The 27,844-nt window shown below is 52.8% G+C and overlaps 1 protein-coding gene across 2 annotated transcripts in view; it reads left to right on the top strand.

Annotated features, from left to right (window-relative positions):
• The window catches only part of Dnah17 (dynein axonemal heavy chain 17), a 103,781-nt gene that overhangs the window by 2,637 nt on the left and 73,300 nt on the right, over positions 1-27,844 (top strand). Inside the window, exons 3-25 of one of the 2 annotated variants that reach the window (XM_021213637.1) lie at positions 258-450; positions 556-655; positions 849-934; positions 1,122-1,247; positions 2,145-2,297; positions 2,387-2,473; positions 4,722-4,889; positions 5,189-5,305; positions 6,696-6,961; positions 7,634-7,829; positions 9,024-9,170; positions 9,561-9,669; positions 10,522-10,625; positions 12,138-12,278; positions 14,111-14,254; positions 16,359-16,541; positions 19,952-20,206; positions 21,185-21,354; positions 21,998-22,220; positions 23,953-24,069; positions 24,198-24,284; positions 25,044-25,058; positions 26,217-26,342. In XM_021213637.1, coding sequence (XP_021069296.1) covers positions 258-450; positions 556-655; positions 849-934; positions 1,122-1,247; positions 2,145-2,297; positions 2,387-2,473; positions 4,722-4,889; positions 5,189-5,305; positions 6,696-6,961; positions 7,634-7,829; positions 9,024-9,170; positions 9,561-9,669; positions 10,522-10,625; positions 12,138-12,278; positions 14,111-14,254; positions 16,359-16,541; positions 19,952-20,206; positions 21,185-21,354; positions 21,998-22,220; positions 23,953-24,069; positions 24,198-24,284; positions 25,044-25,058; positions 26,217-26,342 — 3,313 coding nt within the window. Of the gene's footprint in view, positions 1-257; positions 451-555; positions 656-848; positions 935-1,121; positions 1,248-2,144; positions 2,298-2,386; positions 2,474-4,721; positions 4,890-5,188; positions 5,306-6,695; positions 6,962-7,633; positions 7,830-9,023; positions 9,171-9,560; positions 9,670-10,521; positions 10,626-12,137; positions 12,279-14,110; positions 14,255-16,358; positions 16,542-19,951; positions 20,207-21,184; positions 21,355-21,997; positions 22,221-23,952; positions 24,070-24,197; positions 24,285-25,043; positions 25,059-26,189; positions 26,343-27,844 lie in introns of both variants that reach the window. The other variant, XM_021213638.2, reaches the window with a different exon arrangement.

Below are 27,844 nucleotides of genomic sequence, written 5' to 3'. Positions count from 1 at the left end.
TGATGGTGGTGGTGGTGATGGTGATGGTGGTGGTGACAGTGGTGGTGGTGGTGGTGATGGTGGTGGTGGTGGTGATGATGGCGGTGATGTGGTGGTGATTGCAGTGGCTGTGGTGGCTTCGGGATTTGGTTACTTGTAGGCTGCTGGTGGGAGGCAGTGGATAGGTGGATTCCCCCTCATTAGCAAGGGAATCCATGTGTGTGTGTGTGTGTGTGTGTGTGTCCATAAGAGCATCATCCTGACCTTGCCCTCCGCAGGATCCCCTCCTCCATGGACAACTCGCTCCTGCACTCCATCGAGACAATCATCATCGACTGGTCCCATCAAATCCGGGACGTGCTGAGCAAGGACTCAGCTCAGGCCCTGCTGGACGGACTGCACCCCCTGCCCCGGGTAGAATTTGAGTTCTGGGACGCCCGGCTCATGAACCTGCAGTGCATCCACGAGCAGGTAAAGCCTCACTCCACCCAGCAGCTGAGTCCTCGCTGGCCCACTGGGGCGCCCGCCGGTTGGGCTCCCTCGCCTGAGGGTTGGTTCTGGTTCTTTGGCCCTTAGCTAAACAGGCCCAAGGTGAACAAGATAGTTGAGATCCTGGAAAAAGCCAAAAGCTGCTACTGGCCAGCCCTACAAAACGTCTACATGAACGTCACCCAAGGTGAGCCAGATACCGCAATCCACAATGGACATACAAGGGATGGCTGTGTGGACTGTCTGTCGCTAACCCCAGGGAGTTATGTCACCCAATGAGCAGTTCCTCAGCCCACTCCTGGGATGACTCTGAAACCCTACAACTCCCCCATTTCTCAGTGACTCCCCCTTCAAGACTGTCCCTTGTCCCTTTATGCCAGGGCTGAAGGAAGCCAATGACATCGTCTTATACCTAAAGCCCCTGCGCATCCTGTTGGAGGAGATGGAGCAGACCGACTTCACCATGGTGTGTTGATAAGGGAAAGCCAACTGGGTGGGTGGGAAAGGTGGGCACAAGGCACTGCAGAGTCCTTGGCTTCTGCCAGCACAGATCCCTCCTCTTCTGGAGTCCCAGGGCTAGCTGTGGGAAGAGGCAGTCGGGGACACACCTACTGAGGCTCACCCCCTACAGCAATCTGGGCTGTCTCTCCCAGCTCCCCAGCTACATTGTCAAGGTGCTGAGCACCATCTGCTTCATCTGGGCCACCTCCGAGCACTACAACACGCCCTCCAGGGTCATCGTCATCCTCCGGGAGTTCTGCAACCAGATCATCGAAATGGTGCCGCATAGCCCCAGCCTGGTCTTCTCCCCACCCCCACGCGCCACTCCCCTTAGGTCTGGGCATTCTCAGGCCTCAGCCCAGAGCCAAGCCTGGGGTGGGCTCGCAAAGATTTTTCCCCCAGGGTGCCTTGCTAGCTAGTACCCCATCAGGAGCAAGAAGGAAAGGACGGGGAGGAGGACAGTTGTCCTGGGAACCCCCCAGTACCCCAGCACTCAGCCAGGTACTGTCAGGGGCTGAAGACATGGCTCAGTGGTTAAGAGCACTGACTGCTCTTCCAGAGGTCCTGAGTTCAGTTCCTAGCAACCACATGATGGCTCACAACCATCTGTAAAGAGATCTGATGCCCTTTTCTGGCCTGCAGACGAACATGTAGGCCAGATGCTGTATACATAATAAATAAATTAAAAAAAAAAATTACTGTCAGGGCAGTCGCCAGCACAAGCAGAAGGACCTTAAGCCAGGCCTCCAAAACATGTTAAAATCTTTCTTGTAGGGGCTGGAGAGATGGCTCAGCAGTTAAAAGCACTGACTGCTCTTGCGAAGGTCCTAAGTTCAAATCCCAGCAACCACATGGTGGCTCACAACCATCTGTAATGAGATCTGACGCCCTCTTCTGGTGTATCTGAAAACAGTTACAGTGTACTTACATATAATAAATAAATCTTAAAAAAAAAAAAAAAAAATCCTGCTTGTAGCCCATCCATAGGACCAAGAAAACGCCATGTGTCTCCCGTGTCTGATGGTCCCTCGTCTGCTGTAGCCTGAACTGGAGAGGGGTCTTGGGCGGACTGGCCCTCTTCCAGCACGCGCTGTGTCCGGATCACTCTGAGAGGGATGCCCGCCAGATGACGCTGTCAGGGACATCTTAGGTTACCCGTCTTTCCCTCCGTCTAGACTAGAACCTACCTGAGCCCGGACGAGGTGCTGAAGGGCCTGCAGGGAGAGATAGAGGAGGTCCTGAACAACATCTCCCTGTCGGTGGGCGTTCTCAAGGAGCTCTTCCACGCCTACGACTTCTGCTGTGCCAACATGAAGCTTTTCTTTAAGGTACCTGCGGGCTCGTGGAGCCTGGGCCTCAGCAACCATGGCCGCCTCTGGCCACTCACCCTCCTCTCTCTTCCTCTCCCATCATAAAGGACAGGCCGCCCGTGCCGTGGGAATTCCCTTCGTCCCTCGCCTTCTCCCGCATGAATTCCTTCTTCCACCGCGTGCAGACCATTGAGGTAAAATTTGAATCCCACTCCTTCTCACCTCCAAGTCCCTCAGAAGAGGCTCCCAGGGCTGGGCTCAGAGGTACTGTCACCTCATCACTGGGAGGAAAAAACAAACCCACAGTTGTCTCCTAGTTACAAAAATCTAAGTGAATGGTAAACCCTGTCCTTGAGGTCACCTCTGTGTCTAAGCCTGGCAGCCGCTTCTCCCTCCACTCTAGTGCTGTCACCAGACAGTACAGTGACCATTGTCAGCAAGCCAGTATCCAAAGGCAGCGTTTATGCACAAAATCAGTACGACGGAAGGCTTTGGATCGATGTGTGAGCATAATGTGTGTGAGTGTCGTGTGTGTGTGTGTGTGTGTGTGTGTGTGTGTGTGTGTGGTGTGTGTGGTATGTATGTGTGTGTGTGAGTGTCATGAGTATGAGTGTCGTGTGTGTGTGTGTGTGTGTGGTATGTATGTGTGTGTGTGAGTGTCATGAGTATGTATGAGTGTCATGTGTGTGTGTGCGTCTCGTATGTGTGTGTGTCATGTGTGTTGGGTGTGTGAACATTGTGTGTGACATGTCAAGTGAAAATCCAAGAAAGCATCAAGATGGTTTCCCTATGGAGGAGCGATGGAGTAATACAAGGAGCCCTCGGTGTAATTTCCATATGTTCGTGGTGAACACACGCGTGAGAGCAGGTGCATGCGCTCCTATGCCGGGTTATAGTCCAGAAGAAGATGGTGTCCTGCTCTACCATGTTCTGCCTTATCCACTTGAGGCAGGGTCTCTCCCAACTGAGAGGAAGGTTGGCGGCCAACAAGCCCCAGCCATCCTCCATCTCCTCCCTCACAGTGCTGGGGTTCTGAGCGAGTGATGTTTTTTTATGTGTATGACCATCTTTGCCTGCAAGTATGCATATGCACCGTGTACACCAGGTGCCCACAGAGCCAGAGGACATCAGATCCCCCTGGAACTGGCGTTAATGATGGCTCCAAGCTGCTATCTCTGTGGGTGCTGGGAACCAAACCCAGGTCCTTTGTAAAGGGCAGCAAGCATTCCTGACCCCTGAGTCATCTCTCGAGCACCGTCACACACACACATGCCGGGACTGGTATGTAGGTGCTGGGGACCTCAAGTCCCGACGTCTGCGAGGCAGTCACATCCACCGGTCAAGCCCTCTCCTCACCCTACCTCACCTGGCTTTCTCGCTTAGAATCTTTTGCACAAGGTGACAACTGGTTTTTAATTTCACGGGTGAAACCTTCAATGCATTAAAAGGAGAAGGACAAGGGGGGCTGTGGCTCAGTGGGTAGGGTGTGTGCCTCTTCAGCACCTCCAGCAACACTGAATGGAGTGGGGCACCTGCAACCCCAGCATGTGGGAAGCAGAGGGAGGGGGACAAGGAGTTCCAGATGAACTCATCTATCGACATAGAGTGGTCAACATGAAGAACATCGGCTATGTAGTGAGTTTGAGGCCAGTTTGAGCTGAGACCCAAGCTCAAGACGATGACGGCGTGGAGGAAGAGGGTGAAGTACAGATATGGTGATGCCCCCTGTCCTCAGGGCTGGGGACCCTGTTGGGGAAACAAGAATATCTCGCCACCAGTATCAGTTGAGTGAATGGAGTCGAGACTGTGACCTTGAACTGTTTATCTTCAGGGAAGGAGTTCCCATGGACTGACAGCTGGGAAAAGCTAGGCAGTGGGGTTCCTCATGGAAGTTCCCCGACATGGGGTGCCAGCGTCCACCATGGAACCAGATTCTCTCAGTGTGGACTGCTTTCCAGGGGGACAGAGAACCTGAGGCTCAGCCAGAGCATGAGAGACCCTGGGACCACTCTAGTCCCTTCCAGACCTGAGGAGGGTGGAGGTCAGAGCATCTAGAGGGCCTCTTTGGCCACCATGGGGCCTGAACCAGATGTCAGGCTTCATTCCCTCTGTCTCTCCCTCCATCCCCCTCCCCAACCGCCCTCTGCCCTCCTCCCTACCCTAGGAGCTCCCAATGCAGAGGTGATTCCTGAAGAAGTTGCCCCTCCCCCACCCCCATCCTTTTGCTCCTTGTTCTAGAAATGGCTGTGAAGCACACGGGCACTGAAGAACGTACCCGACACATGCCCTTTGCATGCCTCATGTGCACTCCGCGGTGGCATCCCCAAGTGTGCTGCTCGAGGGCTCTCCTTGATGACTTATAAGGTCCCTGGACCCTTGATGTCATCCTTGTGGACGAATGGGCTGAGCTGATAACTCTTGCCTCTTCCTGCCCCGTGCTAGGACCTTTACAAGACGGCCATTGAGTTTCTGAAGCTGGAGAAGATCGAGCTGGGGGGTGTGCGGGGCAACATCCTGGGGAACCTGGTGACCCAGATCTACGATGAGGTCTTCGAACTGGTCAAGGTCTTTGCTGAGTGCAAGTACGACCCTCTGGACCCTGGAGACTCTGTAAGTCTGGGCAGGGAGTAGGGTGATGGTGGGCGAGTTGAGCGACAGGTAGTCCTGGAGAGTTAAGAACTTTAATAGGTTGTCACTGAAAGTATAGAAGCTCCAGTCCCTGTGCCGTTGCATGGACAAGATCTGGGGTCAGGGACGGGGAGGTGGCAGTGTTGGGGATCCCAACCCTAGGTCCACAATCCACCACTGAGCTGTGCAGCTAGCCCCATCGACACTTCGCTTAATCCCGAGGCCTCCCAGCCTGGTGACGGTTTTACTACAGCTACCTGTCCGGTCTCCTTTCCTGTCAGAGTTTTGATGATGATTACAATGACTTTGAGACGAAGATCCAAGACCTGGATAGGAGGCTGGCCACCATCTTCTGCCAAGCCTTTGACGACTGCAACTGCATTGAGTCTTCCGCAAAGGTAGGTGAACAACGTCACCCATCACTGCAGGGCCAGCAAGCCTGTCTGTCAGCTCCCTGGCCATCCATATATCAGTAGGGAATACCCCCCAGTGAAGACAGTCGGGGGGGGCCTGGGCACCCCAGGGCAATGGACACATTGTCAGAGCTGTGTTTCCTGACCTCTGCTGGAGACTCAGAAACTTTCTGGCAGCGGAGCACCAAGATCTCTCTCCAGCAGAGCTGGGTGCAACCTCTGCTCCTATATGTGTGAATATAGAAGCATTGGGAGCCCCTGGGATGCAGCTGCAGGGATGGGTGACATTTGGGATTGCTTAGCTTGGGACCTGAGGTGAAGGAGTAATGTATGCAAATAATATGCAAATTAACGTCATCTCCACCCTTCGAGTTTATTGAGTGACACTTGTTGAAGCAGGAAGGGAGCTTCATCTGGTGTTGCAGTGCGAGGGGAGACATTCTGCTATCTCCCCCACTGCCATGGGTTCCACTGCTGAGTTAGCCTGAGCAAGTGGGAGCCACTGTCAGGGGGGAACAGGCATGGCCAGTGCCTAGGTATGGCTAAGTACAGCACCGGTCTCTGGAAGGGTCAGGATGGGACAACCAGCGGTGAGTCTTGCTAACTCTTCAGGTGTCCCCTCATACACACACCCGGGCAGGAGCTAGTTCATGGTCAAGTTGATAATCAAAGTTAGTGGTGACATACACCTCAGGGGAAAAAGACTCAGAAAAACACAGGAGTGTCTGGTCCGCCGCTGAGCAAGGCGTGAAGAAACACCATACGCACCCCCAGTCTCTCAGGCCCCAAACAGGAGCAAACAAAGAACACACTGGAGGGAGCTGAGCCCCACACCCTCATGAGGAGGGCCCATGTGTCTTGAGCTCTTTTTCTGTGAGAGGCAGGTGGGCCATTGAGGGGTGGAGCCTTGTCATCCCAGAATGATAGCCTTGGTCTACCCCAGGGCTGCTCCTTCGAGACTCACTTCCGTTCTCAGTCGCTTTCCAAATTCTCACTTTACGATAATCCTACTTTACAAAAAACGTAGGGCGGGGAGACCCTTGGGAATCCCCTCCAGCCATCCCTGTGTGACGAGTGAGGCTACCCTGACACATTAGGTCTCCCTGTCAGCAGTGAGTCACACAGGACCTGGAAAGTTTCAGAGCATTGTTCATGTGACCACCCACTTGCAGAAGATAAAAGTTAGTTTCCTTCCCTAGAACCTGATGCCAAAACAAACAAACAAACAAACAAACAAACAGGCTCATGTCTCTTTAGTCCTGAAGTTTGGCCCTGCTCATTTTGTCAAATCACCCCCACCTTGGGGCCAACGCCAGGGACAGGGCTGAAAGCAGCAGGGACTGGCGACGGCACACCTCCCCCCATGTCTCCACAGCTCCTGTACATGTGCGGGGGCCTCCTGGAACGACCCCTGATCCTTGTCGAGGTGGTACCCAGGTACTCGGTCATGCTGGAGATGTTCAATACGGAGCTTGACAACGCCAAACTCATGTACGATGCCCAGATGGCGGCCTCCGAAGACGGCCAGATACCACCCATCCACAAAAACATGTCCCCCGTGTCTGGGCAGCTCAAGTGGAGCCTGGAGCTGCAGGAGAGGCTTGAGGTGTCCATGAAGCACCTGAAACACATCGAGCACCCGTGAGTGCCAGGCCAGGCTGGGAAGGGCCCCCCAGGCAGCCCAGGTATCCTTGGAGCTCGGAGGGAGCTGGCCCAGCTTGTGTCTTCCATCCTCTAGCCTCATAGAAATAACCCAAGTCCATCTGATTGGGAGCAAAGAGGCTATCTCCCATGCTTGCTAGAGTGAAGGAGTCACTAGACCCGCATTTGGCAGGATTTCCAGGGCACACTGTGGGGGAGGGGGAGGACACTGTGCAGCAAATTCAGCAAACTCGGGGATGCCGAGGGCGTGCACAGATGGGTGCTATTGCTGGGGAAGCGGGCTTTCTGTGGGACCCAGGGATCACGCTGACTTTATGAAAGTCTAGTCGGCCCCAAGTTGGAAAGGAAGCTATGAATTCCAAACAGAGCTATGGTTAGTTGGGGTTACTGCAATGTGTCCTCCTAGTGTCCTTCCTTCAGCTCATGGGGCCATACTGGCAGGCTAAGAACTCAGATACCACATTTTCACGTGTGGCCCACATCTGATAGTGTACTCACTCTGTCGTCCTGGAAGGCAGCTGAGAGCCTGCTTCAGCACCCTGAGGTCTGGCAGCAGCTGACAGGAACATTAAACAGACCTAGAAGGTGATGTCAGCATGAAGCCTGGCACCTCATTACTCTACCCCATTACCCTGCCCCACTCTGTCCCAGGGTCATGTCCAGTGTGGAGGCCAAGCTGATCTACGACAAGTACGACGAGATGATGGGGTTGCTGCAAAGCTGCCGGCAGAAGAAATACCAGCAGTGGGTGGAGGGTGTGGACCAGGACTGCCACTTCAACCTGGGGCAGCCACTCATCCAGCGTGACCCGTACACCAGCCTCATCCAAGTCAACTTCAGCAAGGCGGTGTGTCCCCTGTCGGGGTCTGGTGGGGGTGGACTGAGAGGGAGGGGAAAGCCCCAGCTCACCACACTGCAGGCTGACTCCACCACCAAAAGTGAGCTCTGTGTTTTCGGAGGTTGCTCTGTGTACCTGTGTGTGTGCATGTATGTGCTTGAGTGCGCATATGCACACATGTTCGTGAGTATGCTTGAACACACATGTATGTGTGTGCATGTGTATGTGCACATGTGTATACTTGTGTGTGCATGTGTGTATATGTGCACATTCCTGAGTGTGCTTGAGTGTATGTATGTATGCATGTGTGTGCTCATGTGTGTGTGTGTGCTACAGGCACCTACAGGTTTGTTGACTATTTTTAAGTGGTTAATGTATAGGCGAAACAGTAGCATGCTTGAAACATCTTCAAGGCTGGAGTCTAGCTCAATGGTATAGAGTCCTTGTCAGCAACACAAGAGGCCCTTTGGTCCATGATCCCGACCAGTGGGAGGGGCTTTAAGACAGTCTTCATTTTGAAATATTTGATCTGACCAAATCCAGGACCTTACACATACCGGGTACATGCTCTACCACTGAGCTAAATACCCAGACCTTTTACTTTTATTTTGAGACACAGAGTCTGGGGGGTACAGAGACAACAACCAGCTGGTAAGACAAAAAAGGTGATGTCAGGTGCCCCTGGCAAAGGAATGAGAAGGGAAGATGACAAGGGAGTCACCACAGGGCTGGGGGAACAGGGCAGATGGAATTTTCAGACCTGGGCCAAGCCTTGCAGGAAGGCACCAAAGCCTTGATGAGAATAGCTTTGGGGTCAGCACTGTTGGCTGCCTCATCAATCCCCTGGGTCAGACAAAGTGTGAGGGAAGAGAGAAAGAAGAAGAGAGAGGGGAAGCGCCTGAGAAAACCGCTCAAGGGTCCAGGGCGGGGGATGGAGATAAGAGACTGATGACATCACCGGCCCATGATGATGATGGCAAGCTCTCCCTGGCTCGGATCCATCCCATAGGGTGAAGAAGCCACCCAGAGCCCACCAGCAAGCACCGCGTCCCACCCACCCACCAGCAAGCACCGCGTCCCACCCACCAGCAAGCACCGCGTCCCACCCACCTACCTCGAAGGCTTTTGACTGTGAGAAGCCAGGGGCAGCGGGGACCCACGGTTGAGGTCACCTTCTGACGGGCTCCCTGCTCTTCCCTTTAGTTAGTGGCAGTCCTGAGAGAAGTGAAATATTTGAACTTCCAGCAGCAGAAAGAGATTCCAGAGAGTGCGGAGAAGCTCTACTCAGAGAATGAAACCTTCCGGAAGTTCGTGGGCAACCTGGAGCTCATTGTTGGCTGGTACAATGAGGTGAGCTGGTGCGGTCGAGGGCAGGGACATGTGCTGCCTATGTACTCAAACCTGCCTCCTGGAGACAGCACCGAGTAGCAAAAATGAGAAAAGTGGCAGGACGAGCCGCCCCTGCAGGAGCTCCTCTGCAGCAGGAGATCCAGGTGTGAGCCACCGCACATGGGTGCTGGGAACTGAACTCGGGCCCTTCCAGAAGAGGGATGCATGCTCTTAAGCACTGAGCCGCCTCTGCAGTGCCAGGAACGCAACTCGCAGATAAACAGCAGTGATCACAGCAGGGTCGGTGGTGTCTGTAAATGGGTCCTCAGCGCTATTAAATTCTAAGCAGTTAAAAAAAAAAAATCAAGATTTGGAACCCAAACCGTTACCTCCACGCCATTTCTCCTGCAGATAAAGACTACGGTGAAGGATGTGGAGTTCCCGCTGATCAGGTCAGAACTGGAAGCGATTGATGTGAAGCTGCTGAGCGCTGAGACCACGTTGTTCTGGAATGGCGAAAGTACCTAGGCCTCCTTTGTTTGAGGGTCTTGACTAGGCAGCGCCTGCCCTCTGGGGAGCTAGGTTTGCCTTCAGGTTCCAGAGAGTTGCAGGAACTGCTGTCATCCAACATCTTACCCATGTCACTCACAGACCTGGGCAAGGATACCCCGGGGAGCTGCCAGGGGTCCGGCCCCTGGAGGGCCCGGCCTTCTTCGTGTCTAGAACTTGCACACAGCCAGTCAGTAGAGAAGACATATGGTCTCTGCTGCTCAAGACAAGATAGATGCTGGGAGGGGGGAGGACAGGAAATGGCGGGTCTCCTTCCCCCTCCCTCCCACCAGCAAACAAGGCAACTCCTGCCACCCTGTGTGCTCTCAGAGTCTTGATGAGTCACACGATGCTTCTTTCTTCCCCCTGAGACCTTTGCTGTGCCTTTAGCCACCCTTCCAGCATGTGGGTCCCTGGACATTGCCTGCAGAAAGAGGCTCCATTCTCTTCCCTTACCCTCCCTCACAGGGCACAGCTCTTTCCCAGCCTCCATGAGGCCCTGGCAGCATTGTGCAGGTGCCCTGCCTCCTCCTCCTCCTCGTTCACTCATAGTTGGGAAGGGGCTTAATCTCAGGAGCCTGAGGTGAGGCAGGACCCACACCCTGGGCAGTGAAGGAGACCCACCACCACCATAGTGGCCGATTGTGAACGAGCACCACCACTTCGCTCCAGAGAAGTCACAACAGTGACGTCTGCTCCGTGTGGTAGACCGAGTAGAGCCCTTTGCAGGGGCTGCCCCACCACATGAAGCACTGAGGGCGCCTAAGAAAAGCGTGTGTCTTGTTGGGTTCCTCGGGTCAGATTGCTTACCTTTGCATCGCAGACGTGATTGAGTACATCCAGGAGATGCGGGAGATGCTGCACAACCTGCAGAACCGGATCCAGAAAGCCAAGCAAAACGTAGAAGGGATCACCCAGGCCATGCAGGTGAGAAGGCTGCCGAGGGCAAGGTGCGGGGGGGGGGGGGAGGCGCGGGGGGCCATGCAGAGTCCTCCAGCGGGGGCTCCTGTGTGGGCAGCCAGAGAACCGCTCCACTCAGTGCTCTGTGTGACGTCAGCATGCTTCCAGAGCAGAAAGAGCCTTGTCACTTGGCAGAACCCACTCTACTCCAGCCTGTTACAGCCAGCAGACTGCACGGAACCCTGGCTGTGTTAGGAATAAGTTGGGGCAAGAGATGGGCGGAGCACAGCTGATGAGAGGAGAGTCAGCCCCTGGGAGTAAAAGACCTCAAATTTCCAGACAGCCAAGGGACATTTCTCGAGCCTCCATCCTGGGTTTCAGTGGCCTTAATTTATAAAACACTTGTGACTCTGTGTTCAAAAGGAAGTTGTATGTGTGTAGGGGTGTGTGCATGCGAGTGTTTATCCCTGTGTGCACATGTGGAGAACAGAGGTTAATAACAGGTGTGTTCCTCAGTAGCATTCCACCTTGTCTTTTTGAGACAGGGTCTCCTGAACCTGACTCTCACCAGTTGACTAGACTGACTGAGTCCCAGCTGTTCCTACTTCCAGCCCCCAGCCCCCTATTTGGCTTAGAGACAGACACCAGAGCACCCAGCTTTTACGTGGGTGCTGGGGTATGGGTTGAGGACCTTATGTTTGCACAGCAAGCATTTTATCCTCCCCAGACTAGAAAGCGTTTTTTTTTAAAAAATATCTTCCAGCCTGGTCTACAGAGTGAGTTCCAGGACAGCCAGGGCTACACAGAGAAACCCTATCTCGAAAAAACCAAAAACAAACAAACAAAAAACCAAAAAAGCCCCAAAACTTTTCTCCCAAAAACTCTGTTATATAACTTTATTATATGCTTAAAGCAATCACGCAGATGGACATGTGTGGTGGGAGAAGGTGGCTATGAGTCACTATATTAACTCTGCAGTGCTCAGGAAGTTGAAGTAGGGGACCCTGAGGTTGAGACCTGTTGGGGGGTGTACTGAAAGGCCCTGCCTCAAAGCAAACCGACAATGAGAACAAACTAACCGGGAGGCTGCAGAGATGGCTCCTCAGAGAAGAGCAAGCGCTACCCCTGCAGGGACCTGGGTTCTGTCCCCAACACACACACTGGGTGGCTCCCAGCTGCCTCTAATTCCAGTTCCAGCAGGAGTCCAACAACACTCTCTTCTGTTCTATGGGCACTTTGTACGTGTGGCACACACACAGACAAGCAGGCGTGCACACATCACCTATACATAAAAACAAAACTTAAAACTGCGAGAGGGGGAATAAAGCCACTGCTTGTGGCTGTCTTGTGTTTTGAATTCAGTTTTCCCTTGACTGGCACACTCACGCCCCAAGAACTCCCCTCAGGGAGCTCTGCACAGGTGCTCACAGCTCCCAGGGTACAGCCTGGCGAGACACAGGGAGGCTCACACCCAAGAGAGCACGGTGGAGGATCCAGACCGAGTGGGCCATCCCTGAAAGGGCCATGGTTTCCCTCCAGGAGTGGTCGGCCAACCCCCTGTTTGAAAGGAAGGACAACAAGAAGGAGGCCCTGCTGGACCTGGATGGCAGGGTGGCCAACCTGAACAAGCGTTACGCTGCGGTCAAGGACGCTGGTGTGAGAATCCAAGCCATGGTTGCGGTAAGGAGACCGCCCTCCAGGGGTCTTTTGGAAGCTGCTTGCTTTTTATAGAGGGGAAGAGAAAAGAGGAGTGGCCAAACATTTTATTAAGATGACCAATCAGAAGGGTTCTGATGACCACAGAGTCGGTTAGATTTCATCTAAGACCTGACCCAAGAGCCGCTTCAAAGCCAGATTCCTGTTGTTACACGCCTGTGCTCTATCCCAAGGTGGCCAGAGCACCACCCGCACCTGCGTTAAAGTCCATATGTGCTGGTGACATCTCACCCTAAGCCAATAGGGACAGGCTGCTACAAGCTTACGCGTATCCTTCATGGGTTCCCCTCCTGTGAGTGTGGACACAGACACATGAGACCTGAGGAGCCCTCACATGTATGCACGTGGCATGTCCCAGCCAGCACATGTCTGTCTGTGTGCAGAGGGACATGAACCTGCTTAACTGTAGAGAACGTGGTTGTCTTTGGTAGAAGTTAGCAGAGGGAGCAAAGCTGAGGTGGGGGAGGGCCAGAGCCAAGGAGAGCGGCCTCACTTGTTCTGGCTTTAGTGCGACCATGCTGCCCGGGTGCCTAACTTCAGTAAGACAGAGTTGTCAGGGTACCTGGCTTTGTTACCATGTCCATCCACTGCTGTGACAGCCACTTGAACCATTTCTTCTGCCCCACACTAAAGTTACCTGGGATTCTGACTTCTGTCTCCTTTGCCTAAGAATACAAGCTGAGTTACATTCATCTTCATGTTCTAGCACTCAGTGTCTTACAGAGTCATACACTTGTCCTCCTCCCAACATTTACATACTTCTCCATCTATCCATCCATCCTTCCTTCCTTTCATCTACCTCTTTATTCATCCCTGACATCCACTTAATGTATTCATCAACCCACCCTTCCACTGTCCATCCACCCATCCACCATCCATCCACCCATCCACCTACCCATCCATACATCTACCCACCCATCCTTCCACCCATCCATCCATCCACCCATTCATCCATCTATCCATCTATCCACCATCCATCCATCCATCAATCAGTTCACCCACACATCTATCCATCTACCCCTTCACCCATCTACCCCATCCAACTACCCATCCATCCATCCACCCCTCCACCCATCCACCTACCCATCCATCCATCCACCCACCCATCTACCCATCTATCTATCTACCCAGCCACCCAGCCATCCACCCATCTATCCATTCACCCATCCACCCACCCATCTATCCATCTACCCAGCCACCCATCCATCCACCCATCTATCTATCCACCCACCCATCCACCCACCCACTCATCCATTCAACAATTTGTTGACCCATTCATCAACCCCTCTGTCCATCTGTTCATCCCCAGTGCATTGAGCCCTTTACCACTTCTGTCCCAGATACTGTCAGTGTCAGAGTCCAATCGCAGAAAGGATAATCTAAGCTCTTTGTTACAAATATGGTCATCAAAGGAAGAAAAAGACCAAAGACAAGATGAGGGTTGACACTTGTACCACCATGGCATAAACAGCAGGCTACTAAAGAAAATGTGGGTGGGAGCAGGGATAGGAATCTCTACCCATGACCAATAGTGGGTGCTCAGGTGATACCTGAGCTGAGAGCTAAAAGATTAGAAGTCTTGTCTTCCAGGAATGGCAGGAAGCCCTGTGCACGAAGCTTTCTAGGGGAAAGAGCTCAACATATTCAAGAGGCTTAAAACATCTGCTTTGAGTGTCTGTAAACCAAGAGGACAAAGGCACAGGGGTGATGCAGCCTATCACTCACGGGTTAGGTTAAACAGAGAGCTAAGTGGTGTACCAGTGAAATCACAGCCAATGCTGTGCTTCTGTGTGCAGGAAAATGCAGAACTGTTCAGAGCAGATACAACCAGCCAGTCCTGGAAGGATTATGTAAACTATATTGACGCCATGGTCTTAGATGAGTTTGACCACTTCATCCGCAAATCACTAAATTACTTAACGGACAACATGACTATGGATGTAAGTTACCATGTATGTGTATGTGTGTATGCATGCATGTGTGCGTGTGTGTGTGGAATCTACACTTCAGATTTGCCTGATAGAAGAGTGGGGCTATTTTATGGATTAACAGACTTAATTAAAGTCTGTTTGTGGTAGCTAGCTTGCCTTGGTTTTTAAAACTAAAGGTCCTGCAATCCCAGGCTATCAGGACAGCCAATCACCCGAGATCTGCCATAACCCCAATGCCCTGGAGAGTACCTAAGCAGATCTGAGGAAATGCTCCCACCTTACTGCCAGGTGATACTAGGTACCCCAGACCTCTTCCTGTGGCAATGGCAGAGGGGGCTCTTGCCAGCAATGCCAGCAGCTAAGCTTCACTTCTCTGTATGCAAGGTGTGCTAGGGAGTCCTGCTGAGTTGTGTTCCCCATGGGGAGGATGCCCTCCTGACCCGCACCATGTTACAGTGTCTACCAGTCAGCCCCAGTGCCTTGTTACAATGTGTACCAGTCAGTACCAGTGCCTTGTTACAATGTATACCAGTCAGCCCCAGTGCCTTGTTACAATGTATACCAGTCAGCCCCAGTGCCTTGTTACAATGTATACCAGTCAGCCCCAGTGCCTTGTTACAATGTGTACCAATCAGCCCCAGTGCCTTGTTACAATGTGTACCAATCAGCCCCAGTGCCTTGTTACAATGTCTACCATTCAGCCCCAGTGCCTCCCCCCCCCAAACTCTTGAAGCTATAAATCCATCAACAGATTGGCCCACCAATGAGGTCAGAGTTCGCTAGGCCCCATCTTCTCCAAACACTACTACACTGGGGGCATATCAGTTCTATACTGTAATATAAAAGTTCCCAAATGGTGTTAGTAAGAGAAGGCAAGGACCCACCCAGTCAGTGAAGGATAGAGAGGTGGAATTAGGAGGGCCTCCCACAGCCACAGAGGGCAGATGGGTCATGTGTGAACCTGGCACACATCTCCATTATTGGTCTGTAATTATCTTTAGCATGTTTCTGGCTGCTATAGCAGAATACCTGAGTCTGGGTGAGTTACAGACAACAGAAGTCTGTGCAGCTCCTGGTCTAAGGTCAATGAGGGGCCCTTCTGGAGCAAGTCTTTATGTTGCAGTATTCCATGGAAGAAAAAGAAAAGGCAAAAAAAGTACAAACATGCAGCCTCAAGTCCATTGTAGTCAGAGTCCACCCCTGTGACCAGAAGTCTGCCCATCATATGGGCTCATTGGGAGATTCGAATCAATCACAGCCATGACAAAGTTGCAGACTTTGCAAATTCTGCTGGTGCAGGCAGGCATTGCTCCCAACCATACACTCACAAGGCAACCCCACACTGTTGCTAAATGTCTGTGGTAAAAGTGACAGCAGCAGAGAAGGGGAATGGCCATCAACACCACAAAGGTGTTGACACTGTCAGAGAGTTCCTAGCAGCCCCCTGGCAGGAGGCAGCCTCCAGGTTAGTGTTCAGAAAAGCATGAGCATCCTTTGTGATGGCTGATCACCTACATACCCTGTAGGACCTCTCAATAGGAGTAAACAGCTCTCCTCATCGTAGAGAACTTGGGATGCTCAGAGTCTGTTTAGCCACAGCTATGATGGGACCTGAGTCTGAGGTGGTCAAAGAAAGGACAGTCTAGCCAGTTGCAGGCCATAGCACATAACTGGAGAGGCAACTGGTATAGTGGGAAGAGCCCCAGAGTAAATCTCCTGACAGATGGAGTTGGTATCTTGTCGCTTTGCAGCCTCACCAGAGGCATTACGACATGGACCAGCTGCAGCCATGCAGGGATACAAGGGCTCGTTGAGCAAGTCATGAGGGCAGCCATTGTCTCACCTTCTGAAAGGGTGACCCTGGTTTTATGTGAAGTGACTCTACGGTGATTGGCAGCACAAAGCTCAGTGATCTGCCTGCTCCGACCCCTTCTTTTCCCCAGCCAACTCCTGGCTGGCCTTGGGCCCATGACTGTGCATCTGGCTGAAGTGGTCTGAACTGCTGGTCTGCACCAGCAGGAGATAGCTACACATTAGCCAGATCCTGGAGTGGGCAACCCAAGCATCATTCCGTATCAGCCGAGGTGCTAAGCCCCCAGGAACTCATTTTCAGGAGAGCGTCGCTCCCCTGTTTGAGATCCGCATGGAGCTGGATGAAGACGGTCTGACCTACAACCCATCTCTGGAGATGGGCGACGAGAGCGGCTTCCTGTCACTGATCGAGGGCTTGATCAATGACCTCTACAATGTGGCCAGGCTCATCCCTCGCCTGGCCAAGGGCAGAACGAACTACAAGGTCAGTCTTGATCTCTTACCATCCTTTGGCATTTCCCTACTTGGGCACCAGCTCGGTTGGCCTAGCTCTGCAGGGCGTGATGATGACAGTTCAGAATGGGACAGTCTGTGGTTGCTGTCCCCTTGGGTCCCCAGGCCCAAAGGCCTGATCCCTACCCCCAACCCCCCGAATCTGGCCTTCCTCTCTTCTGGAGTCTTGACAAGTGTTCAGATGAGTTCCTTTTCTCACTGCTGAGACAGAACACCTGAGAACAGCAACTGTAAAGAGGAGGGGTTCATTGTAGCTCACAGTTTGAGCTCACAGTTTGGTTGACCATGGTGGGAATGACTTGGTAATAAGAGTGTGAGGTGGCTAGTCACAGCGTATCTGCTGTCAGGAAGCAGAGAGCAGTGAGTGCTGGGGCTCAGTGGGCTTTCTCCCTGATGCTCAGTCTGGGAATGGTACTGAGTCTGACATGGTACCTAGTGCTCAGGGTCAGACATCTGGGCCACGGGCTACTTCCCAAAGGCTCCGGCTGCACACACAGCATAGCAGCTGAGAATCTGAGAGCTGCACCCGTTGGGATACTGGTAGATCAGTCCGGAGGAGCTAGGAGCCGGAAAAAGGAGGGGCCAGATAATGTGACATTATCAGAGCAGAGGACTCAGTGTGACCCAGGGCACCTGTCTAAAACCATATGAACCTAGGGAACTGGGTGGCCTTGCAGGAAAACCCCAGGAGAGAAGCCCTAGGCAGTGGCCCACCTTATGCAGGCCAGATAGAAAGTCACTCTGCTCAGCCCACTCTGACTCTGCCGTGGACGTGAAATAGGATTCTGACCTCAGTAGCCTCCTGGAATTGACCACATGTCAAGACCAGAAGTGCTGGTGTTAGTGTGAAATACCAGCCAAGCAGAAGGCTTTATACCAGCATGCTGGAACCACATCCCCGGCGCCTCCATTCCTCACAGCTCACTTTAGAAGGGTCTGGACCAGCAAACTACAGGTTCACACATGGCACATTTGCCCTCTGTGGCCGTGGGAGGCCCTCCTGATGCCACCACGCTGTCCTTCACTGACTGGGTGGGCCTTCCTCCCTGTCCCCTCAGCACCCTCAGAGCCGACCCGTGGGATACACAGCCCGCAGCTCACATGGCCACTGTGGGGTTGGCGCCTGCTTTAGGTACAAGATTGTGGCTCCTTTTCTCTGCCAATCAAAGAAAAGACAGGAAAAAAGTGTTGCCTAAAATCTTGGGGAGCCCCAGTGTTCCCTCTTAGGGCTCACTCATTAATAAAGGAATTTAAGAACAACACAAACAGAAGCTCGGGGGCAACAAAAAGACTCAGGCAGACTCTGAGACAAGACACTGTGCAGGGGTCAGAAGGGAAAACCTCAGGGCAGGCAACCCAGGACCTGTGCAGCTGTGTGGAGACCAGAGGAGGAGAAGAAAACGGCCATGAAACTCGAGATGAGGTGTCAGGGGGTGGGGGTAACACCAGACTCCAGCTGGCGTGGAGAGTCTTTAGAGAAAGGGGAAAGACCCCCAAAGTTTTAGCATGGGGTTTAGGCCTACTTGAGCTCAAATCTCCCTCAGGAAAAGAAGAAAAAGAAACAATTAAACCCCTCTGAGCAGGAACCCAAAAGGTGGGCAGACTCAGTCCAGACTCATGGTGGGTCAGCTCACGGAGCCTGCCAAAGAAAGGCAGGAATTCTAGGGGTGGGGATGGTATATGATCTACCTTCCCAGACAGGGGTGGTCCCCAGCCAGGTCCCTAACCTGCCCCCCATTGGATTAGCCATTAAAAAGGGCAGGTCTCCTCCAAAAGGTGGATTCCATTCTTTACAGGATGGAGCAAACCTGGGCAGAGCCACTCCATCTGTTCTGTACCCACAGGACTGTGGTGTGCAGAGATGCCTGAGCCTTGGCATAGAGGAGCAGGTGGCATGTCAACCTTAGAACCAAGAGACACTGCACATGCGCATACAGGGGCTCTGAGAAGGACGCAAGTGAAGTCCCGGCCTTGCCAGAAATCCTTCCTGTGGTGTGGGTTTGGGCTCTGTGGTGGGACAGAGAGACACACCACGCCCAAACCCACACATAAATGAAAAATAATTTTTAAAAAAATTTAGTAAAGCAGGCTGGTGAGATGGTGGGTAAGAGCACTGACTGCTCTTCTTAAGGTCCTGAATTCAAATCCCAGAAACCACGTGGTGGATCACAACCACCTGTAATGAGATCTGATGCCCTCTTCTGGTGTGTCTGAAGACAGCTACAGTGTACTTATGTATAATAATAAATAATTAAATCATTGGGTCAGAGCAAGCAGGGACTGAGCGAGCAGGGCCAACTGGGGCGAGCAGGGTTGACCAGAGTGAGCAGGGGTCCTAAAATTTCAATTCCCAACAACCACATTGAAGGCTCACAACCATCTGTGCAGCTACAGTGTACTCACAGACATAAAAAATAAATAAATCTTTAAAAATGAAAGAAAGAAAGAAAGAAAGAAAGAAAGAAAGAAAGAAAGAAAGAAGGAAGGAAGGAAGGAAGGAATAGTTAACAATAACAAAAATTTAATAAAGCAAAACAACACAAAACAAAAACTCTTGCTAGCATGAGGGAGTCTGCCCCTCTTAGAGAGCCACCAAGCTCGACGGGACAGCCAAGGGCTCAGCCAGAGTCAGTCTCTCTCTGACATCCCAAATCTGTGCTCCTTAGCCACCTCCATCAAATCAATGCCTGGATTCTGTGGCTGCTCCCCTCTCCCTCATTTTTATTAGAAGATTAAATGTGTACAATGAGAGCTAATGAAGGGGGAAAGGCATCAAGATCAAAATAAAAGTACAAGTCACCAGAAACGGGTAAATGTATAGAATATATATTTACTGTAACAGAATATCGCCTTCCATGGCACTGCCAGCCAGAAGCAGGAGGGTGTCGGGAAGTGAGTTTGAACTGCAGATCTGAACAGAATATACTGAGGAATTTTAAAGGCCTTGGAAGTGACCAAGTGTACGTTCAATCAATTTGCATATACCGTAGATAACGTGTATACAGAGATTTAACTGGAGGGTAGTTTTCTGGGTTTGTTATTTTAAAAATGTCCACACACACACACACCCCCTTCCCCAACAGTCCATGTGAGCCACTGTGTCCCCTTTGTCCATACCAGCACATTGCACACAACCAGGGTCTGTGCAAATGCAGAATGGATGAACTGACACCCAAGTTACCTTGGGACCAGACAGATCAGAGCCACCCTTAGCAAATCTTCTTTCAGGGGTGGGCGGGGGTGCTGCACACTGACAGACATCCCCCTGCTTCCATTCAGGACGCTCAGCATCCACAGAAGGATGCTCTTCCAGGCCGGGGGCAAATCTGTCTCTCATGAAGGCAAATGACCCAACCTTTGTCCCCACTCCCACCCCGGCAGACCAACCTGGAGGATATCACAGACCTCATAGAGATGCGGGAGGAAGTGTCCAGCCTGGTCATTGGGGCCATGAAGGTGGCTGAGGAGTACCAGGACTCCTTTGAGAGGTACTCCTACCTCTGGGTGGATGACCTTCAAGAGTTTATGAAGAACTTCCTCATCTTCGGGCACGCGCCCACCCCTGAGGAGCTGGACACCAAGACAGACGACACCATCCCCAAGACACCACCTACCCTGGCTCAGTTCCAGCAGCAGGTGTGTACGGTCCTGTTGTCCTCCTGGGTCACCTCCTGCATCCTCTGGTAGACAATCCCCTCCCACCCACCCACCCCCAGGCCTGATTTGAAAGTTGTGTGGCCTGATTGCGATGTAGGTTTTACATTTGCTCCTGGTGAGGCCAGGAGGAATAGCATGCCTTACCGCACCATGCCACACGGGGGAGCACCACTGTCACAGGAGGAATAGCATGCCTTACCGCACCATGCCACATTGGGGAGCACCACTGTCACAGGAGGAATAGCATGCCTTACCACACCATGCCACATGGGGGAGCAACACTGTCCCAGAGAGGCAGCCAGGGAGAGAAGAGGCCTCAGCAGGGTCTACCCGGCTTGGAGTGTGAATGGCTTCAGTTGGGTCAGGTGAGGGCACTATGCTGAGCTAGCTGGTGTCCCATCCTGTGGTGAGTAGGACAGAGGACTGATCCTGAGGATGAGTCCCTAAGAGACAGATAAGGGGTGGCTGGGAGCCCTACACTCAGGCCAGCTTCAGGTGAGGTCTGCAGTCTAAGAATCGACCTCAGGGTCAGCAAGAGCTCAGGTGTCAGAGCATTGAGGATCTAGAAAGTGAAGCAATCCAGTCCCGAGATTGGTCTTGGGCACAATGAGAAAGAACCCTCTCCTCCCCCACACCAGTGAGAAGGAAGATGGGATGGCTCAAAGTCTGCAGGTGCTCCCATGAGTCAGGGGGCGCCCTTTGGGAGTCCCCTCCCGCTCCAGAAGCCTTACTGTAGTCACCCAATCCCGTCCCCTTCTGTCTATCTGTCCCCTCCTAGAGGTGGGACAGAAGGAGCTCTGAGGTGTTGGGACAGGGCAAACAGGTAACAGTGGTCTCGGCCTCTCTTGAGCTGCACCCTGGTCTGCCTGGCTGCCCTTCACAGCCAGACAGGGGGCGGCGATGGCTCGTGGGGGACACGCAGCCATGGCTGATGGAATCCACGGCTGTGTTGGGCAGATTGACTCATATGAGAAGCTGTATGAGGAGGTGTCCAGATGTGAGAACACCAAGGTTTTCCACGGCTGGCTACAGTGTGACTGCCGCCCCTTCAAGCAGGCCTTGCTCAACACCATCAAGCGCTGGAGCTTCCTGTTCAAGCGATACCTGAACAACCACGTCATCAACAGGTGAGGCCGCGGCCCGCTGCTGCAAATCTGAGGTTCCCCAGGCTCCCCGACAGCCTGGGAGAGGCACCGCGGACTTAGTGGTTCAGTGGCCTGCTTGTGATATAGGTTTTACATTTGCTCCTGGTGAGGCCAGGAGGAATAGCATGCCTTACCGCGCCACGCCACATGGGGGAGCACCACTGTCACGGGAAGAATAGCATGCCTTACCGCACCATGCCACATGGGGGAGCACCACTGTCCCAGGAGGTGGTGCAAGTGGTTCGGTGTTGTGACCAGTGCAAGGCAGGCAGAAGAGTGAAGTGCCTGTCAGGTTCTGTGTTGAAGCCTTGAGCCTGGCAGGAAGGCTGCTGGGACAGCCCAGCCATTGCACAGGGTCACCGACAGCAGCATAAGCATGCTCTCTAACTGAGCCCATCTGGATGGCTGGCTGCTCTCAGCTGTGGCTTTAAGATAGCGCTCAAGGATCAGCCTGGGCTACGCTAATACTTTTGTGACATCTAGGCCAAGGGGGGCCATAGGGGGGACAGTGGCTGCCCCTCTCCAGGTGGTGCCTTGCATGGCAATAGAGTGTCCTTGCTAAGATGACATTGAAGTGGTGGCTGAGGAGGATGGAGCCCCTCACCTGAGTCTCCCTGTCCTGCAGCCTTGCTGATCTGGAAAGCTTCATGAACATCACTCGAACAGCCCTGAAGAAGCCACTTAAGGAGGGAGACTATGACGGGCTGGTGGAGGTCATGGGGCACCTGATGAAAGTCAAGGAGAGGCAGGTGGCCACCGATAGCATGTTTGAGCCCCTGAAGCAAACCATCGAACTGCTCAAGAGCTATGGGGAGGAGATGCCGGAGGAGATCTACTTGAAGCTGCAGGTGGGTCCCGGAGTGCTGTGTTGGAGTACTGTGGCAGGTCGCTACAGGCTGGACACCTATGAGACTCCGGATCCCTAGGGGTATGGAGGCCAGAGACAGAATCTTCCCGGAGAAGAGGGCCCTGGTGGTCGCCACCGAGGCTGGCGAGAGCCTCCTGGTGGTTTTGTGGGGTTAAAGCCATTTCCACGCCTCCCATCTCCCCAAATGTGGAGGTCACTCACTCCAGAAGGGTGTGAACGCTGATGGAGACTGGAGCAGAGAGGGGCGCCATTCACTACCCACGTGACAGCCATTGTCATGCCGACTGGGCTGTGACTGAGCAAGATGGGGGGCGTCTCTCTGGAGGGCCTCCAAGGAGCCACCCAGTCCCCAGCTGTGCCTGGCTCCTTGGTTTCCCATCTCTTCCCAAGCCCATCAGCTTCCCTCCCTCCCTCCCTATATCACCCTTCCCCTCTGTCCATCCATCCGTCCATCCATGTGTGTACCAACTCTAGCCACTGTCCAGACCTATGGCTCAAGAGTAACAAGGGACAAGGAGCCACACGGGCCCATGGCCCTACCATGTGGTAAGCAGGGTGACCCTGTGCTATAAGGTTGGGTCTGAACCGCAAGCAACAGGCCTGTGCCTGCTCCAGCCACATGGTTCAAGATCCAGTTGAAGCCAAAGGGCTTTGAAGCATGTGACCAGTCCTTAGGGGTTCCCAGGCCATGCAGGGGGGCAGCTGGGGTATGAGGGTGCCACATACAGCAGGTTGTATGGGAATGTCTCTTCCTGCTCAGGAAGGTTCAGTGGCCTGCATGTTACCACTTGTTTTCTTTAAATATTTCCCGCCGGGCAGTGGTGACGCACGCCTTTAATCCCAGCACTCAGGAGGCAGAGGCAGGCAGATTTCTGAGTTCGAGGGCAGCCTGATCTACAGAGTGAGTTCCAGGACAGTCAGGGATACACAGAGAAACCCTGTCTTGAAATAAATAAATAGATAGATAGATAGATAGATAGATAGATAGATAGATAGATAGATAGATAGATATTTCCCAATACTAGGTTCCCTAGTCTGACAGTGGAACATACACGGACCTCTGCCTGGGCTAAAAGGCTTAAGACTATACACTGGTGTGGAGGCACACATGCACAAATGTGCACACAGGTGTTCACACTCACACAGGTGCATAAAGGCACCTACACAGGCACATCCATGCACACACACACACATAAATGCACACTTAGGCACTCATGCAGATGTGCATCCATATATCCATATGCACATACATGCACAGTGTGCACATCTGCATCATCACGTGAGTCTGTGCACAATGCGCACACGTGCATGGGTTCCAGCTGATGAACACTATGAAAGGTAGAGAAAGTTCTGACTGGCCCAGCACTTGGCTTCCCGCTCTGCCATTCTGGGGCCGGCTGGGGACAACAGGAGCACTTCGTGCTACTTTAAAAGTCTCTCCCGAGCCTTCAGTTTTGTCACAGCAGAGAGCTTTAAAAGGGGAGAGACAGAGGCTTGGGCGAGGCCTTGCTACCCAGCACCCACGTGGCAGCTCACAGTTGTCTGTAACTCCATTTCCAGGGGCTCAGGCATCCTCTTCTGACCCCTCTGGGCACTGCACACATGCAAACACTCAGACGTATTAAATACTCTATAAAAAAAACAAATAACTCCAATGGCAAAACGGAGGCAGATGACAACCCCCACCCATGCCCCACCTTCGCCTCCCACAGGAGCTGCCAGAGCAGTGGACCAACACCAAGAAACTGGCCATTCAGGTGAAGCAGAATGTGGCACCCCTCCAGGCCAATGAGGTTAACATCCTGAGACGAAAGTGCCAGCAGTTTGAGGTAGCCTGGGCTGAGCTGGGCAGCGGAGGACAGGGCTGGGAGCACTCGGGAGTGTGCAGCATGCTGGGATGCTCAGAGCCAGCCATGGTGTGACATCCCTCCCCGACCCCACCCCGCTCTCTCACCAGCTCAAGCAGCATGAATTCAGAGAGAAGTTCCGACGTGATGCCCCCTTCTCCTTCAGTGACCCCGACCCCTACAAGTCCCTGAATAAGGTACTTATGCACTGTGGCGAGGTCCGGGAACCCCTTTGGAGTACTGGTCTTTTCTTAAGCCTTTACTCTCGCAAACGAAAACACGGATTAAATGGGACTCACTCGTGGGCAGGTGCAGGCGGACATCCACGTGGACATGCAGACTCAGTCATCCTCCTCCCAGGCACACAGCCTCCACTATGCCACACTGTGCTTAGGAACCCATTGTCATAAAAGCAAGCATCTTACAAGCCTCACAGGCCGCCATTTCCCCTCAGGCTGGCGTCCTCAGCCTATGAAAAGTTTCCTGTCACCTTGGACTTAACTCTTGTCCTTCCCTCGCTCCCATCCAACCAGCCACCAGGTTTTGGATGCACACACACACACACACACACACACACACACACTCCGTTCTCTCTGCCCAAGGGTTTAGAGTCAGCGTGGGATGCTCAGGTCCACCCATGGCCATGGCCCCGGCCATCTTGCCAAGCCAGCATAGATCCTCCCAGGGCAGGCATAGAGGTTCTCAGAGCCCAGGTCAGCTCTGAGATCCACAGGCCTCTTTAACTCACTCCGAGGCCAGCCCCTGGGGACCTCAGCTCACAGACGTGAACCCCACAAGCTCCTGCAAGTCACCTCACCTCTCTCTACTCTGAACTCCCATTCTTAAAGTCAGGGCTCTCCCTTTCCTCGTGGCCATTTCACACTACTCTCCCTGAGCCACAATCTTGACACCACTTTTTTCCCTCTCTCTCTCTTTTTTTTTTTTTTTTTTTTAAGATTTATTTCTTATATGTAAGTACAAATCTCATTACGGATGGTTTTGAGCCACCATGTGGTTGCTGGGATTTGAACTCAGGACCTTTGGAAGAGCCGTCAGTGCTCTTGACTGCTGAGCCATCTCTCCAGCCCACTTTTTTCTCTCCTTAAAGCAATCCCATGCTTCTCATTTCTAGTAAGATAGAAATCTGGTATAGAAGCAATGGGTGTTGGGAGATTAACCCAGCAGGGACTAAGGTATACAAACTCAGCAGTCTATGGTGGTACACACCAGGTATCTCAGCTCCTGGAAGATATAAGCATGAGGGTCGGGTGTTCAAGGGCAGACTCAGCTTCAGCCTCAGCTTCGTAGAAAGTTTTAGGTCATCCTGGCCTACCTGAGACCCAATCTCAAAAAACAAATGAATAAAAATCAGCCTAGATATGTCACAGCCTAGGGAGTGACCTAACTGGGGCTTCCGGGGACGAAGAACAGACATGTGGATAGAAAAGCTGGCATTAGGTGGACTGTGCACCCAGGTGATGGCACAGTAGTGTGACACATGAGTCCTTGACACAGGTTCACTGTATACAGCCGAATGAGATGGGTTTAAGCTCATCTCCATAGAGGGCCTCTGTAGGTGAGCAGTCTACATCCAGCTGTGAACATCCAGGAGCCCGGAGGAGGAAACAGGAGGAAGAGGAGATGAGGGAGGAGGGAGGGGAGGAGGGGGTTGTGGTTGGTATTTTCTGCACACATTGTCAACATCCTACATGAACCAGGGGAAGCATGACCTGGCCTGAGCCTGACCTGGAGAAAGGCCTCGTCATGCCCCTGGGTCTGAGGCAATGGGGTTCTTATCATAGCTGTGCCCATGACACAAATTCAATTCTTCATCCAATGAGTCTCCTCTTATATCCAGAGTGAGGGGCATCGTGGAGGGCGGCTGCCATCTTGGCTGGAGCATTGGTCTCCGTCAAGCAGGGACCAGGTGGACTGTACCCCTTGGTGGGGCGGCAAGCTGCTGCTAGAGGACAGAGAAGATTTACTGGGGCATGGTGGGGAAAAGAGACCAAGAAGGCAGGAATGGGGGCAGGGCGAGGCACTCAGATCTGGGGACACTCAGGCTGGGGCAGCCATTGACATCCTCTCTCCTCCCATCCCAGCAACAAAAGAGCATCTCTTCCATGGAGGGTGTGATGGAGGCGCTGTGCAAGTCTGCCAGCCTCTTCGAGGTCACAGTGCCAGACTACAAGCAGCTGAAGGCCTGCCACAGGGAGGTCCGTCTGCTGAAGGAGCTCTGGGACATGATCGTCATGGTGAGGCAGGCCAGGCCTTGTGGGACGGGGCTGGGGATTCTGCAGGCGGCTGTAACAGAGAGGGCCTCTGGATATAAGAGTGCAGTGGCAGCTCTGTACACCCTTACCTCCCTCCTCCTGCCCCGCCTCCCTCCCCTCTGTTTCATCTACCTGTCATTTTTCTCTTAACGTCTCTCCTATTTTAAAATGTCCCCTCCTATTCCCCCTAGTCTAGTCTCCCAAGGCTCCCTCTGACATTCTTCGCAGCAAACCCCCTCCTACTTCCATGCCTTTCTTTTTTTAATTTGGGGGGTGGCTTACTCTAGCAAGGGCAATTCACCAGTGAACATACCATTGAGAAATATGACTCCCCTCCCCTCACAACCCACGATGGATTGTTGAAAGGCCAAGTCTCCTGTAGTCCTTGTGGGCCGTGAGTTCCTAAGCAGAGTAGCCATCTCATGTCTGGGAGGTAGTAAGGAATGTACCAGTAGTGGTGCCACACCCCACAATCCCAGCTCCAGAGAAGGCAGAAGCAGCTGGAAGTGCAAGGCAGGGTCAGCCTGGGTGGCATAGCAAGTTCCAAGCCAGCCAAAGCTACCCAGGAGTCCATTAGAGCCACCGTAGCAAAACAACACAGTCTGGAGACCCAGAGATGGTACTGCTTATGGTTCAGACCCAGGGACTCCAAATTTCAGGCAAACGTTGGCAGCAGATGAGAGCAGCATGCCCCATTGACAGAAACCTCTAAAGAGAGCCGCACCCAGGTGGCGCCATGTGCGTGAGCAGGCAGGGTGACTCGGGAAAAGGCATGGACAGCAAACCAGCCAGGACACTGAAGATGACACAGAGTCATCTCAGATCTGCCAGTGAGGCAGGGCCATTGAGTCCTGTGTGGGCAAAGGCACCAGGTCTCCAAGATGTTTTTGAACAACAGCATGTGTTTGTCATGCTCTTGTTCCAGGCATATCAAAGGTAAGCTCACTAGTCCAGGCTATGTGTCAGCATGAGTGACAAGGCAGGCAAAGAATGCAATGAGCCTGCCCGGCAGTGGTGGCACACGCCTTTAATCCCAGCGCTTGGGAGGCAGAGGCAGGAGGATTTCTGAGTTTGAGGCCAGGTGGTCTACAGAGTGAGTTTCAGGACAGGCAGGGCTACACAGAGAAACCCTGTCTCAAAAACAAAACAAAACAAAACAGAACGCAATGAGCCGAGAGTATTGGCAATCCGAGCTCCGACCTGAAGTCTGGGCCTGGCTCACATGTCCTGGCCTGAGGCAAGTTATATGGTCATTCCCAAAAGGACAGCAAGCCAAATTGTGCCAAGCACTAGCAAGGCCCAACATGGGCTTTACCAACTGACATCTCCTCTGTTCACCTTTAACTGAAGCTTTTATGGAGCAGCTCTTGGCTCACTCCTTTTACTAACGTACGTCAGATTTCAGTTCTAACCGTCCCACCACTGAACACATCTCCCTGTAAGAAATGGGTCTGGGGTCTCAAAAAAAAAAAAAAAAAAAAAAA

The sequence above is a fragment of the Mus pahari genome, chromosome 14 (genome assembly GCF_900095145.1).
Source record: "Mus pahari chromosome 14, PAHARI_EIJ_v1.1, whole genome shotgun sequence".
Lineage (NCBI taxonomy): Eukaryota > Metazoa > Chordata > Mammalia > Rodentia > Muridae > Mus > Mus pahari.
Note: the sequence above shows the minus strand (reverse complement) of the source record. Positions and strands in the feature narration are given on the sequence as shown.